This window comes from Drosophila gunungcola, assembly GCF_025200985.1.
Source record: "Drosophila gunungcola strain Sukarami chromosome 3L unlocalized genomic scaffold, Dgunungcola_SK_2 000003F, whole genome shotgun sequence".
In the NCBI taxonomy this organism is placed as follows: domain Eukaryota; kingdom Metazoa; phylum Arthropoda; class Insecta; order Diptera; family Drosophilidae; genus Drosophila; species Drosophila gunungcola.
The window spans coordinates 2,807,846-2,825,808 of record NW_026453179.1 but is presented as its reverse complement, the minus strand read 5'-3'; the positions used below and the strand labels follow the sequence as shown (position 1 = coordinate 2,825,808).

General features: G+C 43.7%; 5 protein-coding genes across 6 annotated transcripts; 2 read left to right on the top strand and 3 right to left on the bottom strand.

The window, feature by feature from the left end:
* The first annotated feature begins 963 nt into the window (after positions 1–963).
* On the top strand, positions 964–8,139 carry LOC128258223 (uncharacterized). The gene is given in 6 exon segments (XM_052989732.1): positions 964–2,814; positions 3,579–3,651; positions 4,786–5,073; positions 5,176–5,801; positions 6,395–7,204; positions 7,206–8,139. Coding segments are annotated over 4 exon segments (2,127 nt in total). The 5' UTR covers positions 964–2,814; positions 3,579–3,651; positions 4,786–4,802; the 3' UTR covers positions 7,626–8,139.
* LOC128258224 (uncharacterized) lies at positions 7,983–10,236 on the bottom strand. The gene is given in 3 exon segments (XM_052989733.1): positions 7,983–9,317; positions 9,320–9,775; positions 9,831–10,236. Coding segments are annotated over 3 exon segments (1,977 nt in total). The 3' UTR covers positions 7,983–8,202.
* Positions 10,237–10,297: 61 nt separating this feature from the next.
* On the bottom strand, positions 10,298–11,032 carry LOC128258369 (tRNA 2'-phosphotransferase 1). Its single transcript, XM_052989955.1, has 2 exons — positions 11,005–11,032; positions 10,298–10,941 (listed from the first exon to the last, which is right to left on the bottom strand). Exons 1-2 carry the CDS (start codon positions 11,030–11,032, stop codon positions 10,298–10,300), a joined length of 672 nt encoding a protein of 223 aa, XP_052845915.1.
* A 197-nt stretch (positions 11,033–11,229) lies between these two features.
* On the top strand, positions 11,230–13,061 carry LOC128258481 (NADPH-dependent diflavin oxidoreductase 1). The gene has a single exon (XM_052990113.1). It carries the CDS (start codon positions 11,313–11,315, stop codon positions 13,059–13,061), a length of 1,749 nt encoding a protein of 582 aa, XP_052846073.1. The 5' UTR covers positions 11,230–11,312.
* A 37-nt stretch (positions 13,062–13,098) lies between these two features.
* LOC128258480 (intraflagellar transport protein 122 homolog) lies at positions 13,099–17,785 on the bottom strand. 2 transcript variants are annotated; one of them, XM_052990112.1, is made up of 11 exons: positions 17,612–17,785; positions 17,308–17,538; positions 15,420–16,874; positions 14,876–15,358; positions 14,546–14,820; positions 14,288–14,435; positions 14,024–14,224; positions 13,844–13,964; positions 13,629–13,785; positions 13,288–13,565; positions 13,099–13,230 (listed from the first exon to the last, which is right to left on the bottom strand). In XM_052990112.1, exons 1-11 carry the CDS (start codon positions 17,674–17,676, stop codon positions 13,135–13,137), a joined length of 3,510 nt encoding a protein of 1,169 aa, XP_052846072.1. In that variant the 5' UTR covers positions 17,677–17,785; the 3' UTR covers positions 13,099–13,134. The 2 variants fall into 2 exon arrangements, with proteins under 2 accessions (XP_052846072.1, XP_052846071.1); XM_052990111.1 differs by having other exon boundaries at positions 13,135–13,565.
* Between the last annotated feature and the right edge of the window lie 178 nt (positions 17,786–17,963).

The window sequence follows — 17,963 nt, the reverse complement described above, 5'->3', positions numbered from 1 at the left end:
TTCCACCACCAACCACCCACCGCCCTCAAAGTTTTCGCCGTTAACCAACAAGTGTGTGTAAAAAAAAGGAGAGGAAAATGGAAGGGACAGTGTGCAAAATACCGACGCAGCACGTGTCAAAAATGAATCCAAAGTGCGCAGACTCCGTGAGAATGAAACTCCGCATCGGACAATTGGCAAATAAACATTGCATACTTTCAGGCTTCACTTGCGAATGTGCAATGCTTCGCGTGTAGCTGTTTTAGATGCACTCGGAGAAACGGTTCAAATATGAACCCATGCCAAATCTTTGGTCACAAACATAAATTATAACTTAGCAGCTATGACTACTATTTCTCGCTAAATTGTAGTTTGTAACTTTAAGCTTACAGTTTGTAAATAAATAAATATATAGATATAATTCAACAAAATACTAATCAAGAAATATTTTATTTTATGTTTATTAACCTAATAACATTTATTTGTTATTTCAACGTCTCAAAAATTTTTCAGTTCGATATTCTGCTGTTTTAAGACGAGTTTTTCAATTTAAAAACAAAATAAGTCTCACATTGTGTGTCCATGAAAAATTTTGGCTAGCAATTTTCTAGTCATTTTCGTTGAACTAAAAATTTCAAGCTCCTAATTTTGGTATAAGTTTATTTCAACGCACAATAATTTTTCGTCACAAATTTTTATTTCTATATTTCGTTTATGGAAGGTGCTATCGTCACTACTTTCTTACCTCTTAAGATATTTTTTTTTGCTTGATATATTTTATATAAAAAATCTTCTTGGGTCTATTGGCTAAACTATATACCCGATACCCGCTTTTGTTCTTCAAAATTAAATGATGTCTATGGTTCTTTTTGCTAGTGGCTGACGTTGCCGCTTTTGTTGCCCACCAGCGAGGGTGTAAAAAATCTCACATCGGCAGCGTTCGTCGTCACTCGTCGGAGGTCTCCGTCTATCCGTCTCTCCGTCTCCGTTCGCTGGCAGTCGCACAGAATAGCCACAACCGCTCAGTCGTTCGCTCGTACCGCATTAACCATTTGGGCAGCAAGGACCTGGGTCGTAAACGCGCATCTATTCCAATTCTATGGAGCCGCTGCAAATCGCACTACAAATATTTGTGTATTTGCTGCAATCAATAGGGATGTACATATGGCGATGAGTTCGAGTGAGTGAATCCTGGCCCATACGCAGGGTGTTCTCGAGTTTCCAGGCCGTTCGGAAAAGTTTGCAATTTTCGCGCGAGAGTGTGTGTGTGTATCCGTGTGCGTCCTTTTCGTATCTGTGTATCGGGGATTTGTATCTGTGTATTTGTTGGCACTGTGCTCGACAAAACGATTGCGATTTTACGCTGACGCTGCAACAGAAGCAGTTCGCTTCAATGGAACTTGACATAGTACCTCCCACCGCCCCCTAACCCCCTTTTGCAATATACTATACTACATATATGTGCACTGGTGTATGCGTGTGGTATTTTTACCACCGTCGAGTGTCCTCGACACACTCACACATCCGTAAAGTATCCTGCAGCGGAACCCCCAGCACGTCATTTGCCCCTCATATACAATTCCCCAAACTATATTTTCATTAATATATCTCTTATACATTGCTTTTGCTTTTTCAGTGGCTCTTCCAAGTGCATTTGCCATTACAATTCAATGCACTATCTAGATGCATGGCTAGTCACTAAAAGCCACGCCAAAGTGTTTTCACTTTTTGATGCCAGACTTTGCCAGTCCCTCGCTAATTTATTTAAACATTGTTAAACCATTCAAACCGAACAATTCAATTAGATAAAGTCTGCTAAATGCTGCGACGCCTCCATATTGCCATATTCATATTGAAAAGTGGGGCATAATCGAAATTAGATATCTCATCTGGAAATTTATGAAGTGCATTTTAAATTTAAAAATTTTAATGTAGTTTTCGGGTAATGTTTCATAAATAGTTCTTCTAAGAATTTTCTATGGAATAATTAACCGATTATCGCAGCACTTCCTGTTTATGAAAAAAATATAAGTTGCTTATTTTGTTATCATCAATTGAAACACAAAAAAATAGGGGCAGAGCTGGGATTTATTGCAGCCCGCATATCTCGGAACCCAGACTCGGCTAGACTCAAGCATTTATCGTGCTTAGAAAAAGTTTTTGGGTTTTGTAGCTTATTTAAAAACTATTAAAATTATATAGACTAAGATAAATTTAATCAAAGTTGTTCTTACATTTTGTATGTAAGTTTGCTGTTTAAAGACAACATGACCAGCATATTTAAGCACAAGTTTGTACTTAAAGTGCTACGAGTCCACATGAAGAAATTTAAATACTTAACTGAAATGCCAAAAAGGTATTTACCATTTTTTGACTGCAAACACTACCATAAACCAAGTCATCCCTGAAAAATTCCAGTACTGGGTATAAAAATCGTATAATCATATTTAGCTATCTAAAAAACGTGTCATGGATTAACACAACAAAATATCTAATCAATGTTTGTTACACGAAACTAAAAAAAGTGGAAACTAATGACCGTGGACGGCATCGTGATCGATGAAATAATGCCACTGAAGCTCAGATCCATCATGAGGCATCAACAGCTTTATTTCCCCATTCAGCTCCCATACGCCATACCTCATACCATTACCCATTTGTATTTCTATGTTTGGGCTCCGTCCCATTCGCAAATCTGGCGTCAAAGTGTTCGGACCGCTGACGAAACGCTTAGCAGAACGTCGAAGCGATGTAGTTTAGCAGACGTTGCATTTCCATTAATTAAATTCGCCAGCCGCCCCTTCCGACAGCCCCTTTTCATTGGGCCCAGCCAAGGTTGGCCAAATAAAATGTTATTTATATTCCTTTTGGCTGATAAACACTGTTGGCAGTGAAACTGGCAGCGGACTAATAAATAAAGACCAGTGCAATGTGTTCAATGGATCTAAATGGGTAAACATTGTGCTGGTGCAATGAGCAAAAGTTTGTTGACCAGGAAAACTACCACGTGGGAAAACTACCACGTGGGAAAACTACCACGTGGGAAAACTATAGGCAAATCACAGTTGTGTGCAATACAATAAACAAAACGTACGAATCAATAAATAAATAAATAATAAATGGAGTGCTTTAATTTCCAAAAAGGACTAGTGCAATTCAGTCAAAAGCAAATATTTGTTTTGATTATGTAAATCTATCAATTCTCATAATACACAAGAGTGCTAAAAATCTAAAAATAAATACATATAAAACAAAATCTCTAATGAACCTAAACTATTTATAAGTTATGTGTTGAAAATGTATTGAACAACACAAAATAACAGTGCCAAAAAATTGAGAATCAGAATGAATAATAAATTAGACAATTAACTTTGAAATGCAGAGTTCCGGACATTCTCAATTATAATCTCATCAGACTAATCGTACTCGGTCTCGCAAGCTTTACAAGCAAAATAATTCATTTATTCATTGTTTACAAAGAAAAAAGCGACACTTCACAAACTGACCTTTGTAATAAGCAGAAAATTACATTTTCAACCTAAAAAATACATGTATTTTGCATTCGTCAGCTATTATCAACGGTACGTTTTCAATTTCAGCTGCGGAATCAACTTATTGTTGATTGTAAACCAATAAAGAAAAAAAAAAGACACTGCAATAAACATTCCAAAGGTAACTATACATTTTTAAAGTTTTAAGGGTGGTACAACACAGACACATTAATATAGTTTAATATAAATAAAGAAATTTTTTTGCGGCTTGCTGTGTCCTATCAGCAGCGGATGTTGACATAAAGTATTTTTTCTTTAAATTGATTAAAAGCTTTAAGAACCCCTGCCTAAACGATATAATACATAATTTTTGGAAAGAAAGAAAGAACTGTGATTTTATTTCCTTTCTGTTTCTCATAGATACATTATTTGCCAAGTACTTTACATGCAGCTACCTTAATAATAATAATTATTATTACTACAACTAGATTTTTTACGGTTCACTTACTTTTTATAATCCTTACGTTTTATAAACAGCAGCTGTATAAATATAATTATTTTATGATTTAACTCAATATTTAAAGTAATGATTTTTACACACATTTGTATACCCTTGCAGAGGTTATTTTAGTTTCAGTCAAAAGTTAAAGGGCACGTTGTGGGTTTTAAATATTTGTAGTATGGAAGGATTATATTTATTATTATATTTACTAACTTTATTTATATGACTAAATTTTGGAATTGATTTTAAATTTAATTTTAAACCATTTAAACCAGTATCTCTACTTAAACATCTTGCTCTTAAAATTAATAGCCCCCATTTAAAATCTAATATTTTCCACATTTGTCAACAATTTTAAAATGAAATCGTGCAATTTAGAATGCATGGAAATTTATATTATGATTTTATATTTCGTTTAAGAATATAAAATATTAAATTTTTATTTTTATTTTACCTATTCTTTTTTATAACAGTGTAAATATTCTTGATCAGTATCACCAGGCGATTCGTCCTTTTTCTACGCAGGCTAGTGCCTCAGTTTTAAGGAATATTTAATTTTGCTGCAAGGGTATATTATAAACTTCGGCTGGCCGAGGCTTGCTTTATTTCTTTTGCTCACATTGTTTAATTTTTATTAACTCATATAGCATCCTTATAAGAATATGTCCAGTAAATGCCTCAAAATAAATAACTGACACATCCATTACTTCATTTTTTTTTTTTCTTTCAAACTAAATGTTCAGTTGCCCTATTTAAATGAATTGGATTGATTTGGATTAACTAAGTATTCATCTAATTTATGAACATGAGCAGCCGAGCGCTTAAATGACATGGCAGAGAAACGCCTACTGCTGGAGCGATCCGACGCCTCAGAGACGGAGGAGCTGGAAGTACAAATGACCCGACGGAGCGGAGGAGTCCTCCATGCCATCCAGCACCGATCGCTGCCCGTGAGCAGGAAGTCGGTGCTCGGCCTGCTGGTGTCCTTTGTGTTTTGCTACTTCCTGATTGGACGAACCGAGTGGGCGAATGTCCTCGATCTGGATGTCCTGCATTCGAATAACTATGTGACGGTTCAGCATCAGTCCACTGTGATGGATGGTGAGTTTACCTATTTTTCTTTTATGTTTTTATTGCATGCCCGCTATTATGATTTTCTTTCGCTTTTTTGTTTTCCCCTTCCCTATGTTTTTGACTGCCCAGTTGTCACCGAGACACATAATGAGATTGTTCCATTTGTGCCCCCGAAAGGCTTCCTGGTGTATAGCAACTCCTGCCGGATCATGGAGGTGGATCCCTACAAGAACGAGGTGATGCGCCACTTCAAGCGGCTGAAGTACACGGCCTGTCAAAAGCTGCCGCCCTTGACCCAGGTCAAGTTCCAGGAAAAGTCCCAGAAGTACGTACTCAGCGTAGATGGAGCTGCTTTCAGTCGGTATCCGGTGGGCAATCAGCTCCACTGCTGCTACATGGAGGTTCAGCGGGTTAGCGAGATGGAGGTCAAGTACACCAAGTGCAAAACCTTCAAGGGGAGCACGGAACTGCCCAATTCCGCAGAGGGAATCATTGTCAAGTGCGATTCCGGGGGACGGCGGATCTACATCAATGGCCATGCCACCGTTCCCGTCAAGGAGGCAGTGCAGCAGAGACTCCAAAAGGCATCTAAGGCCAAGGAAGCCAAGAAAAAGGATAAGGTCCAAGTGAGGCCGCCAAGTGTTCTGATGCTCGGCATCGATAGCATCTCCCGCGTGAATCTAATCAGGGCCATGCCGAAAACAGCCCAGTATCTCTACGACAACGGATGGTTCGAGCTGGCGGGTTATAATAAGGTGAGTTCGAATTTTACAGATTAGAACTTTGCTTGCCTTCAAGAAGTTCGTAACAGTTTCCAATGCAATAAAATTTAATGAAAACTGATAACAGTAGAGCATTTAAAAATGTTAATTAAATGTGTATTACCAATTTTTTTTCCTTAAAATGTATAGTTGATATAGTGTATATTTTTGACCATTATGACTAGACAAGTTGATATGGCCATGTCCGTTGTTACTTTACCATTTGCGAGCTCAATTTCTATGTTTATGCAGATCAAGTTTGAAAAGATCGGACGTCGTATATCTGATATATCGCTGGTTTTTTGGCCCTAGATTATGTTTTCATAGTGTTCAGAACAAATCCCTTGAGTTTTGTTTGAAATCAGCTTTAGCTTCCACATTTCTTTAATATTTGGCCGATTTTGAAACTTTTTCATATAAAAAGGATCCGCGTAACACTTAAAAATGCTAGTGCTAGTTTAAAGAATTATGCGGTCAACCTAATTTGTTGGCCTTATATAATAGTTTTATATAGATTACGAAACTAATAACTATAACTTTTAATATATATTATTATATTAATATATTTTTATATATATTACCTTCAGGTGGACGACAACACATTTCCGAACATCATGGCAGTGGCCACCGGCTACAACCTCCAGAACGCCATGCAGGCGTGCTCTCCCTACGTGGTAGGTGGCCTGGACAAGTGCGACTTCATCTGGAAGCAGTACCAGCAGAGGGGCTATGTCACCGCCTTTGCGGAGGATGCTGTGAAGATCAACACGTTCAACTACCTGAAGAAGGGCTTCCGGAATCCGCCGGCGGACTACTACTTGAGGCCCTTTCTCTCCGCTGCCGAGGCGCAGCTGGATCACACGACGGTCAATGGTCTGCTGCACTGCCTCGGCTACGAGACGGAGGCGGAGCACGTGTACGACTATGGGCTGGAGTTCACCAGGAGATTCGTGAACGATACGTACTTCGGATTCTTCTGGACGAACACGCACAGCCACAGTGATATATCGCAGACCAGCAGCATGGATGACTACATGGCGGAGTATCTGCGGAAGTTGGTGCTCCAGGGCACCATGGACAACAGCGTGGTGGTGTTCTTCAGCGATCATGGCATGCGTTTCGGACCCACCAGGGCCACCTGGTCTGGTCACCTGGAGGAGCGTCTGCCGGCAATCTTCATCTGGCTACCACATCACCTGCGTCGCTCACATCCGGAGTTTGTGCGTGGCCTCCAGTCTAACAGGAATCGCCTGACCACGCCCTATGACCTTCATCTGACCATGAAGCACATCCTCTCGTTATCCGGGCGAGTCGACATGGAATCATTGGGGCCGGCACCCGACTGCCCGCAATGCCAGAGCTTACTGCGACCCGTCTCCCCGGTGAGGAGTTGCTCCTGATGTGGGCATCGCGGATCACTGGTGCACCTGCTGGGAGTACGTCACAATCTCCAGCACCTCCAAGGAATCCCGGATGCTCGGCAAGCGGGTGGTGAGCTACCTCAACACTTATGTGTCGGAGTTCCGCAACGGAACCTTCGCTAAGCTGTGCGCTCCGCTCTCCCTGCACAGCATCAAATCCGCTTTCCGGGCTCATCAAAATGCCCTGGATCCGGAGGAGGTGCACACCTATCGACTGATCTTCGTCACATCGCCCAACAAGGGCCAGTATGAAGCCACCTTGCGGCACAATCGCACGGATGATTCCGTTCAGGTGACGGGATCGGTGAGCCGATTGAATGTCTATAGTGGAGAGGCGGATTGCATGAGTGATTTCGGTGCCAAAAAGTATTGTTATTGCCGGAAAAAGAAGGGATAGAAGTGGTCGTAGGATTAGAACTAAGGCTAGTGCCCAAGTGCCGTTAATCAGATTAGAATCTGGCAGTACAATTATCTTAGTCTTATATTATAGAAACCTCTTCCTCTCTATGCCTGAAATAAAGTGGTGTTCTTTTGAAACTTCTGGAGATTTTAAAATATAATTCAGGGTTTCTGAAAATAAAAAAAATTAAAATCTTTAGTTTATAAAATCAAATATATATACGAAGAGTAGTTATTTACTTATTATTTACAAATCTTCAGAAGTTTACGAATTACCCATGTTCAAGCGTATTTTAAGATTAGTTGTTACCCATGTAAATAATTTACTATCCCTGCTCCAAGAGACTTTTGCCAATAATTAGTTTAGTCATCTCTTTATATATAGTTAATCGCTTAACTACTAAACATTACACTTATGATTTGAGATATATATGTGTTTAACTCATAGTGATATTATAACTTGAAATAATAATTCTGTTTGAAATAAAGGGTCGAGTAATTGAAGCGTCTAATCAATTTGGCATTGATATCTAATAGTATTGTATGTACATAAAAGACATTACAACGTAATGTAGTCAGTTTTGGTCAGATTTGGCGCAGAACTCCCAGGTACTGGCCTTCTCCTTGAAGCTGTAGTTGCCAAGCAAATTCTTGAACGCCTTGAATAGCTTAGTAAGCGGACTATTACGCTGCAGTCCGAGGAGATCTCCCGGCAGTGGCTGGACATCCAGGCGCAGCTCCTTGTAATCCTCACTGGCCAGCAACGAGAAGTAGCCACGCAGATTGACCGCATATTGTGGATTGCACATTCGGGTCTTTGAAAACTCGATTGTTTGCTGCAGCTGGTGGGCAAAGAAGGATTGACCCGCTCCACGCTGGAAAGAACGGCCTGTCCAAGTGTCGTAGGATATACTGATCAGCCACTTGTAGTATCCGGGTTCCTCCGAATCCTTCAGCTCGATATTTAAAGCATAAAGCTGGGTAAGCACGTCCTTAATGGTGTTCACATAGCATGCCAACCAGTAGTAGTATATCGGTCGGCTCTCATCTAATTTATTACGGCTCAGCACAGCGTTGCGCAAGCATTTGAGATCGTTTGTGGTTGGCGTGATCACATGCGATCGCACAATGGGCGGGACATTATATATCCCGCCCGTCTCAATATTGGTTTCTTTTGACTCACAGACAGGCTCCTGCGTCTGGATAACTTCCATTTTCTGTTGCTTTCGTGGAGTGGCCCTCTCCCCCTTTTTGTCCGCCACTAACCTGTCAGCCACTAGCTTGTCTGCCAAGCCAAATAATAGGTAGTCATATAGCTTCTCTGGCTGTGAAGTAAGTTCCTGATCGCTGCATGCTTGAGCTGCCAGAATTACGCATTGTCTGATGTAACAGAGATTCGATTGGGACACTGACTTGGCCACGTTGTGCTGCAACTCGAAGGGATCCTGTACGCACATAGGCCGCTCTAGCTGAAATGCTTCTGGGGTTTCACCCGTCGCATCTTGCATGAGCTGCATCTGCTCGTCGTACTCTGGAAATCCTCCAGGCATGCCCAGCGTAGTCTCCTTGTCCAGGCAGCTGCCTAAAAATGGACTTAAAACACTCTTCTCAAAGTTAACGGTACTGTAGTATACAAAGAAATTTTTCATCAGCTCCAGCGGGGACATCCGAGATGGAATTGGTGGCGTAGGTCCAAGCTATAGGCGTAGTTAACGCCACACATATTAACCGGTGGGCAGAGCGACTGCAGCTGCTTGACGGAAGGCAGCATTTGATGCACTTGCAAGTTGACGATGATCATGGTGATCAGGCAATAGCTGGTCATGCTGCCGTGACCAATTAACTTTAGCTTCTTAGCCCAGATCTTCAGGAACAGACCGAGCTCTCGGAGCCGCTCGTCTCGGAACATGAGTTCGCCGACAAATCGCGAATTGTATGTGCTATTCGGATTGGACATATTGATGTCTATGTTAAGTCCGGTAAGCTGATGCTTGCATCGAATGATGGGCACACGGGCATGACGGATGGTGCAGATATCCTCGAAGCATTTGGAGCGCCGTAAAAAGTATGAGACCTTGTTGTACAGCTGCTTGTGAAACATATGTGGCTGCTCTCCGCAGGGCTGCAGGTACAAATCTATGTCGCTTTCTAGAGGAGAAGCATACGGATCAGGTGCCTTTTTCAATTGCTGGTGACCACTTACCCTTCAGGGCCAAACCAGTGACCAGTGAACCAAAGGGAAACACCCTAACCCTGCCCCTCATCTCCTTTTCAATGCAGTTACGGACGTGCCCGAAGCAGGCCTCCATTTTTCGAAGATCACTGGCGTAGAAGTCCAACACCGTGCGTAGGTGGCCACCGTGTGGTGACTTGTCAAGCGCTTCCCGGAGCTCATTGCGCTCGGTTTGGGCTTGTGCGCTGGTGAACAGCTTGGTTATGGCGTTCAGTCGCTGCCGCATTTGTTTTTGCGGCTTGTTTGCGTGCTTCAGCAGCTCGTGGGCCAGGCAATCCTGCATGTTCTGGAAGGGCGCGGCGCAGACCATGCACAGCACCACATTATCGCCACCATCCCCAGGCGGAGGAGTAATTTCCGAGCCAGGAGCCGGCATTTCTGCAAGAACGCGTTAAAATTAATGCTTGAAGGCCGTCAGTTTTATTCAATAACAATGATCAATAAGTAAGAGACTGCCCCGTTTTCCTGTCCACCACCTTTAGGAAATATGATTTGGATATAAAGCCATTGATTCCTGGACAGAGCAGTACACTATTGCTAGAGCGGTAGAAAGGTATGCCATCCGCTAAAATCTTTTCTACATTAAGATATATCAAAATTTGACAATCGCTGCGGAATCCACTGAGGGTGCAGTCGGTTCTATCGCTGCTGGCAAAATGCACATGGTTGCGCTTCATCCTGCTAAGACCTTGGGTCTTTATCGCTTCCCAATGGCGGTAGAAGGTGCCGTGGACTGCCAATGGAACCTGTCCCTTGAGGGTAATCCTCTCCAGACCGCCACCTTCGCCAGCCAACACCGAAAGAGAGTGTCCCTGATTGGCGCGAATTTCGTGGAGTCCACAATCTTCATTCCAGCGAAGAGTATATCGCTGTTTGGCATCCGTGGATACAATCCCCTCCAATTTGTCCAAGGTAAAGGCCCTGTACCGCGGGTGCTCCTGCAAATCGGAAACACTCACAAAGCCATCCTCCCGGATGGGAATTCCCTCCGTTTTTGCACCGTGCCGCAGCAACCAGGACAGCTTCTTGCTTAGCTGCACATCGATTTGCCGTTTGTTAGCTTGTTTGCGAATTAAACTTACTTTTGATCACAATCAAAACAATTTTGTAGCTTAGACATCAAAACAATTTTGAATAGTGTGACCGCGTCTCGTTAGTAAGAACTTGGACATTGCGTGTAAAACAAAGTGTCTCCACTAGAGTTCAAAAATTGGGCACCAAAACCTTTCCACTATTTTTAATGTCATATTTTTATTCATAAATTATAATTTTATTATGGACATTTTTCCAAAAGAAATTTATTAAATGACTGACTAAAATGCAATTTTTTCAACTTCTCTTGAAGTTATCTTTCATTCCCTGTGAATGGCTTATTGCGTCACTGCAACTGTGGTCACACTCCAATCAACAAATTCATTAGTAATTCAAATTTCTATTTAAAAATTCTATAAAATGCGGCTGCTGGTGCTCTATGGCAGTCAAACTGGAACCGCCCAGGATGTGGCGGAGCAGATCTGGCGGGAGTCGCACCACCTGGGTTTCCAGGGTCCCGTCCTCTCATTCGAAGAGTACGAAATGACCCAGTTGGTAGAGGAGCGCCTCGTGGTTTTCGTGGTGGCCACCACCGGCGATGGTGTGGAGCCGGACAACATGAAGCTGGCCTGGCGTTTCCTGCTGAAGCGCAGCTTGCCCGCCCAATCCCTGCGAGAAATGCAGTTCGCCTGCCTTGGCCTCGGGGACTCCAGCTATCCGAAGTTCAACTATGCGGCCAAGAAACTCAGCAAGAGGCTGCTAAATCTGGGCGCCACATCCGTGTGCCCAGTGGGTCTCTGTGATGATCAGCATGATTACGGTCATTTGGGGGTGTCTTTAGGCTGGACAAAGGATCTTTGGGCGGCACTGAAGGGCATCTCTGGTCTGGATGAAAGCAAGCTCAACAGTGGTAACCAAACAATAGGAAAGTGGTTGGTAAAGGAGTTGCCTAGAGATTCCCAAGTCGCTTCCTCGGAAACCCTGAACTGGACACAAAAGCAACCCTCGCACGCTTTCAAAGTCCGGCAGAACCGAAGGACAACGGCGGTGGACCACTTCCAGGATGTGCGTTTCCTACGGCTACAAAGCCAAACTGAAGATCTAAGTTGGGAACCCGGCGATGTGCTCGATGTACAGCCCCAAAATAGCGACGTCTGCGTTAAAACATTCTTCGATCTAACCCGCGAACACAAACTAAATTTCGATGAGACCACTGTGGTGGAGATAACCAGTGCCCATGTGGACATGCCCCTTCCCAGAGCCTACTCCATTCCTTTAAGCCTCCACCAGGCGGCCAAATATGTTTGGGATTTGAGTGCCAAGCCGCGGCAACGATTCCTCGAGGTTCTTGGTCAGAATTGCACTGATGAATTGGAAAAGGAGAAGCTCCTGGAGTTCTGCTCCGCCGAGGGAATCGATGACCTGGTGGCCTATGTAAACAGACCGCGTCGCAGTATCCTGGAGGTTCTGGACGATTTCCGGCATGCCACCGCCAGTTTAACACTAGTTCAGCTCTTTGAAATGATGCCACTGATCCAGGCTCGCAGCTTTTCCATAGCCTCGGATGAGTCCTGCTCTACTTTGGATTTGCTGGTGGCTGTGGTGGAGTACAAAACAATTATGCACACACCTCGTTTGGGTTTGTGCTCCAATTGGCTGAAAAACCTGGAACCGGGAGCAGAACTGCGTGGAGTGGTCAAAAGAGGAACCATGGTTTGGCCAAAGGACTTCAGCATACCACTAATCATGGTCGGACCGGGCACAGGCATCGCTCCCTTTCGTAGTGTCATCCAAAATCGATTGCATGCCCAATCAACAGGTTCTGCCATTGGACCCTTGATTGTCTTCTTTGGCTGCCGAAACAAGACTGCCGATTTTCACTTTGAAAAGGACTTTTCTACTTGGACCACTGCCAAGCAGGTAGAAGCTCACATAGCCTTCTCGAGAGACCAGGATCATAAGGTCTATGTACAGCATTTAATCACCAAGAACGGTGATCGTCTGGCAAAGCTTATCAAAGACCAAAATGCCTTTATATACGTGGCTGGAAACTCCAACAATATGCCAAAGTCTGTGAGAGAGGCCTTTATAGAGATCCTCAATGGCGATGCAGATTACGTGGACCTGATGATCAAGCAGCGGCGATATCAGGAGGAGACTTGGGCGTAAAAGCTTTGTTATATATTTCTATTTGTACAGTTTCGGACGGAAATTATATTGTTCAACTCTATTTAAGGCAATTTCAAAAGTCTTCCATCAGCTTTTCCGATGATGTGTGGCAGAACGGACAATAACCCTTTTGCAATACCTGTAGCTCAAAATCTTCGGCATAGAATAGCTGAAAATGGATAGCATATAAAACCATATATGGATTTTGGTTTAACTTTAAACTCACCAGCAGACATTGGGGACAATAGGTGACCTGTAAATCGGGCAAAATGTTGCGATAGTAGACATTGCGAACATTCTTTCCTCTCCGTTTGAGAATTAGCACATGATTGGGATCTATGGCACGCAGACCATTGCGATCCAGGCTCAATGGCAAGGCACTGGCCACATCCTCGTTGAATGGGTCCGAATCCTCGGCATGCTTTGCAGGAGCCAGCAGCAAACGCTCGGCCTCTGAATCTGATATATCCACTTCTGGATAAAATTGTACTAAGGGTAGTATTTCTAAAAAGTACATTTGTGAATTAGGATGAAAGTGAAAACATGAAAAAGGTCTAAGATCTTTACCAAAAGAAACGAATGAGAATATGTAGTCCTGCCTGCAGGTGGGGCAGCAATTGCTGTTCAAGTGTTGACTGTAGTTCGAGCACTTGTAGCAAAGCGGCAGGATCTCCTCTGGATCGTTGAAGCCACTCTTGCAGGCCTTGCTATTCAGAAAATTGAGCTGAAAAAAAAACGTTCCAGTAAGGCATTTTGAATGAAAAAAGCTTTTAGCTACTCACATCGATCTGTTCTTGGACTCCGGCTGGTGGCTTCAGGGATTGCAAACGTTTGTTGATAAGAAGGCACAACTTGTTGGCCTGCAAAAACTTGGCTTGCTTGGCCAGAGTAAAAAGAACCGAACTAAATGCAAGGATGTATTGAGGATTAGTCTGTTTATGGAGTTTTTTCCCATAACTTACAACATGCTGACTCCTTTGGGCACACCTTTGTGCTCCACTTCGTTGAGTATAAAACGGCTCACGTTAAACAGGCTCACTGGGGAATGTGTGGTAAAAGGTTCCTTCATATAAGAATATATGACGCTGTAGGCGTAATAAACCTTGGCAATACGTAAATGATTTTTGTACTCTGTCAGGTGGTGGTCAACCGGATTTTGTTCACTGGGAATGACCAAAAACATGTATTTTAGAATTAATCTAGTTTTGAAATAGAATGTAACGTACTCCTTGCAATGATATACATCTAAATATTGCTTGGCCAGCAGCCAATAAAAATAGCTGGCATCTAAATAGCGCTCCTCCACAATGGCTGTACTGCTCAGTTGTTTGAGCAAACGATTGGCTTCCTTGGTGCGTCCTGCCTTTAAAAATGCTACAAAAAAAAAATTAAAATGATCATCATAAATATAGACTTGGATGCGAATTCGGGGGTGCTTATGCTCTGAACATTATCTTGTTTATTTATATACTTAAGGCTCTTACCCTGATGCGCCTCTATAAACTGATCCGTTTCGGCCAGCCATTGCCCATGCTGGTAGTGAACTGTGGGCAGCAGTTCTGGCAAAGATTCAGCCAAACGAAATGCCTCCGGCCAGTCACGAACTTCAATATGCAGCTGAACAACCTGAGCATCATCGCCTAGTTTCTTGAAAATCTCAGCAGCCAAGGGAAGAGCTTTGAGGGTCTTCAGATTTTGGGCCACTGACTCCAAAGCATCGCGTTCTGTAAGACTCAGTCGACGTCCGATATCGAATAGACTGCAAAAGAGATGTTAGTTAGTCACGGAATTGGAAATTGCTTTGATCATCTTACACATCGGCCCATCCCTGTTCGGCAACAATCTCAATGGCCTTTTGGTTCTCACCAGCTGATAGTAAAAGTTCAGCAGCAGCACGAGGCTCCTTCACCGAATAAGCCCATTCGGCCCGCTTGCGTACCAGTTCCTTCTTCTCCTGCGCAGTCCCATCCTTGATATACTCCTGGGCCAGATCGAACATCCGCAGATCAGTGTACATCTCAAGTGCTCTCGATGACTGGCCGCATTTAAGGAATAAACGAGCTGCCTCCTTGAACTTCCCAGCGAAGGCGCAGTTCTCAGCGAGAAGGACCTCCTTGGGCACAGCCGATCGCTGCTGCTGATCTCGCAGCTCACCGATCAGTTTGAGCCACGGAAGGTTCCTCACTTTTACGTAGGCATCGCGAGCTATATTTATATGAAGGGCCTCCAAAGCGGACTGGGCTAATCCTTCCCAGTCGCTGGTGGTCACACCAAGACAGGCAACCTGGTAGGCTTCCCTGAAAAGCAGGAAAACAGTTACTATTAGCAGGGATAAAATATAGGTTAATATGCACTTACTCAAATAAACCAGCTTCGATGAACTGCCACATGGTGGAACCCAAGGCCAATGGCGTATTGTGCATGATATTTCCGCGCAAACAGAAAGCTGTGGCTCCACAAAGTCCCACCACCACGCCATGCATGTTTTGTGGTGCCCTTGGCGGCAGATTCCCCACTCTAACGCTTAGGCCTCCAGTTGTATGGGTATAGCAGAGCATAGAATCCAGATGCGTGTTCCAGGTGACGCTATTCACACCCGTATCCTGGTACAAAATCGTGTCGTTGACTATGTCCCGCACCACCAGACGACCCACATCATCTACAACGGCGATCTTGCTGCGCTTAGAGTTTATGTCCAGGCACCGGACCGCAGATACAGCAGTGGTAATCAGCAGCGGCAGTGAGTTATTGAGAAAGATCCGAAACACTTGGCCATTCTTGAGGCCCACCATCAGTCCTTCCCTTCCCACTGGACCGCCGGTGACCTTAATGTATCGTATAAATGAGTCCATGATCCACTCTCGCTGCAGGATTCCCATGAAATCTAGACATTGGAGCCGTTTCTCCTGGCACAGGACGATGTGGCGGCCACAAACCACCAGCAAACTGCAGTCGAACTTCTGCTGGATCTTCTCCCGCACTTTATAGTGCATGGGCTGATCCTCTCCAGAGCTCAGTTCATAGAGAACGACGCGTTCCGGCAGCTGAACCGCCAGTCGGTTCCGATAGATGGCTATCTTTTGCACTAAGTCCCGACACTTGATGCGCACCTTTTGGCCAGAGATCAAGTGCTGAATGATCACGTCGCACATGTTCTCCCGGAAGGCATATCGCTCCCGATACAATGCATGCACGGTGCTCGAGGCAATGTTGAAGCAGGCCAGGGTTCCATCCTGACAGCCAATGGTGTAGGACTGGCCATTCGGATGCAGGGCCACCGTCCAGATCCAGGTATCGAAGCTGTCGCCCAGCGTGCCCAACCGTATGCCTTCCCTGGTAAAGAAATGTAGTCCTCCAGTGCAGCCGCCTACCAAACAGAACTCCCCATTGGGGAAGTACTGCAGGCACAATGGATCGAAGCCCAGGGTTCGCTCCTTGCCAATCATCTGGCCACTCAAGGTGTGAAACGACAGCGTCTGACTCCAGTCCACCACGCCAATGGTGTCCACACTACCGGGACCACTTGCCGGACAACACTGGACACTGAAGACGTTGCTGTTGGGACCACCTGGTCGATCTATTCGGCCCTTTTCCTCGCCCAACTTGTTTCTAATGGAAATGGTGCCATTGGCCAGGCCCAGTATCAGGTACTGGCCGTCGTTCGTCCAGGAGCATCCATTCACGCGGGCGGAAATCTTATACTTCTGCACCGCCTTCTGATCCGCCGACCAGAAGGCAAAGTCCGACAAGGAGCACGAGGCCAGGTGGTGTGAGACGGGATTGAAGCTCATGCACTGAATCGAGTCGCCGTGCCTGCGGGAAAAATTTTGTAAGCATTTTGTTGCAGTCAAATTTCTTTAAATTAAATTAAAAAAAAAAAAAGGTAAGCCATAAAATTGTATTCTTGTTAACAAAATAAATAGGACAAACGCATAAATTCATAGTGGTGTGCTATTTAATATCTAAAAATAGCCATCGCAAAATCAAAAAGGTTTAAATGAAAATACTTTTCATGAATTTGATCTTTTTACATTATCAATCATAAAGAGTCCATGATATTTTCAATCAACATTTATTCACGTTAGTAAGTAAAAACGTAAACCACCTGGTTACGTGAAAAATAGGGGTTTCAAATCTTACAGCCGACGAATGGTTGTTTATTTTTCTCCGGCTGTTAAAACATATTATATTTATATATCTATCGAATGGATCTTTAGCCATATTGATTTTCTCCCTGTGTACTTACGAATACTTGAGCAGTCCCTCGAGCTGCGGCGACCACACGATGACCATTTTGTCGGAGGCTCCGCTGGCGAATCGCTTGCCATCCCTCGAGTAGGCTACACAATTAACCGTGTCCTTGTGGGCTTTTAGGGTGTTTAGGAGGGATCCATCGTTGGGATCGTAGATGAGCAGCCGATCCCCCGCAGCCACCACCAATTGGCTGCCATCGGGAGCATAGCAAACATTGTGGACACTGGAAAAACGGGGTTTCCGAATACCGTTATGGAGCAACAGGTTGTAGTTTTTTTGGGGCGAGAAAGCTTTACCTGATCTCGTTTTCTTTGCTGTTGGGAAACTCAATGCGTTCCAGCCATTTGAGAACGCCCCTCATTGTTGCACAAAACGAAATGCTTAGTCCTGCATAGTAGGTAAAAATTCCAAGATTCAGGTGCGTTGTTTACACACAGACTCCATGGCAACCGAACCCACAACAAATGTTGGCGTCTTGGCTAGTGATGACACTTTGGCTAGTTTTTCCGCTGGTTTTGACTTTTAAAAGCTTAACTTTAGAAGGAATTATGAAAATTACTAATTAAATGAACCTTTAAAACGAGTTAATGGAAAGAGTTATATAGTTTAGGATGTTATATATAAATAGCAATCTTAAGTTTTTTAAAT

What these genes read in the sequence shown, in the direction of transcription:
- LOC128258481 (XM_052990113.1), top strand. Translation starts at nt 11,313, where the DNA reads ATGCGGCTGCTGGTGCTCTATGGCAGTCAAACTGGAACCGCCCAGGAT.
- LOC128258369 (XM_052989955.1), bottom strand. Translation starts at nt 11,032, where the DNA reads ATGTCCAAGTTCTTACTAACGAGACGCG. An exon ending in GTTCTTACTAACGAGACGCG is followed by an intron (nt 10,942 to 11,004) that starts GTCACACTATTC and finishes TGTGATCAAAAG; the next exon opens with TAAGTTTAATTCGCAAACAA.
- LOC128258480 (XM_052990111.1), bottom strand. Translation starts at nt 17,676, where the DNA reads ATGAGGGGCGTTCTCAAATGGCTGGAACGCATTGAGTTTCCCAACAGC. An exon ending in AGCAAAGAAAACGAGATCAG is followed by an intron (nt 17,539 to 17,611) that starts GTAAAGCTTTCT and finishes CCGTTTTTCCAG; the next exon opens with TGTCCACAATGTTTGCTATG. An exon ending in ATCGAAGCTGGTTTATTTGA is followed by an intron (nt 15,359 to 15,419) that starts GTAAGTGCATAT and finishes CCTGCTTTTCAG; the next exon opens with GGAAGCCTACCAGGTTGCCT.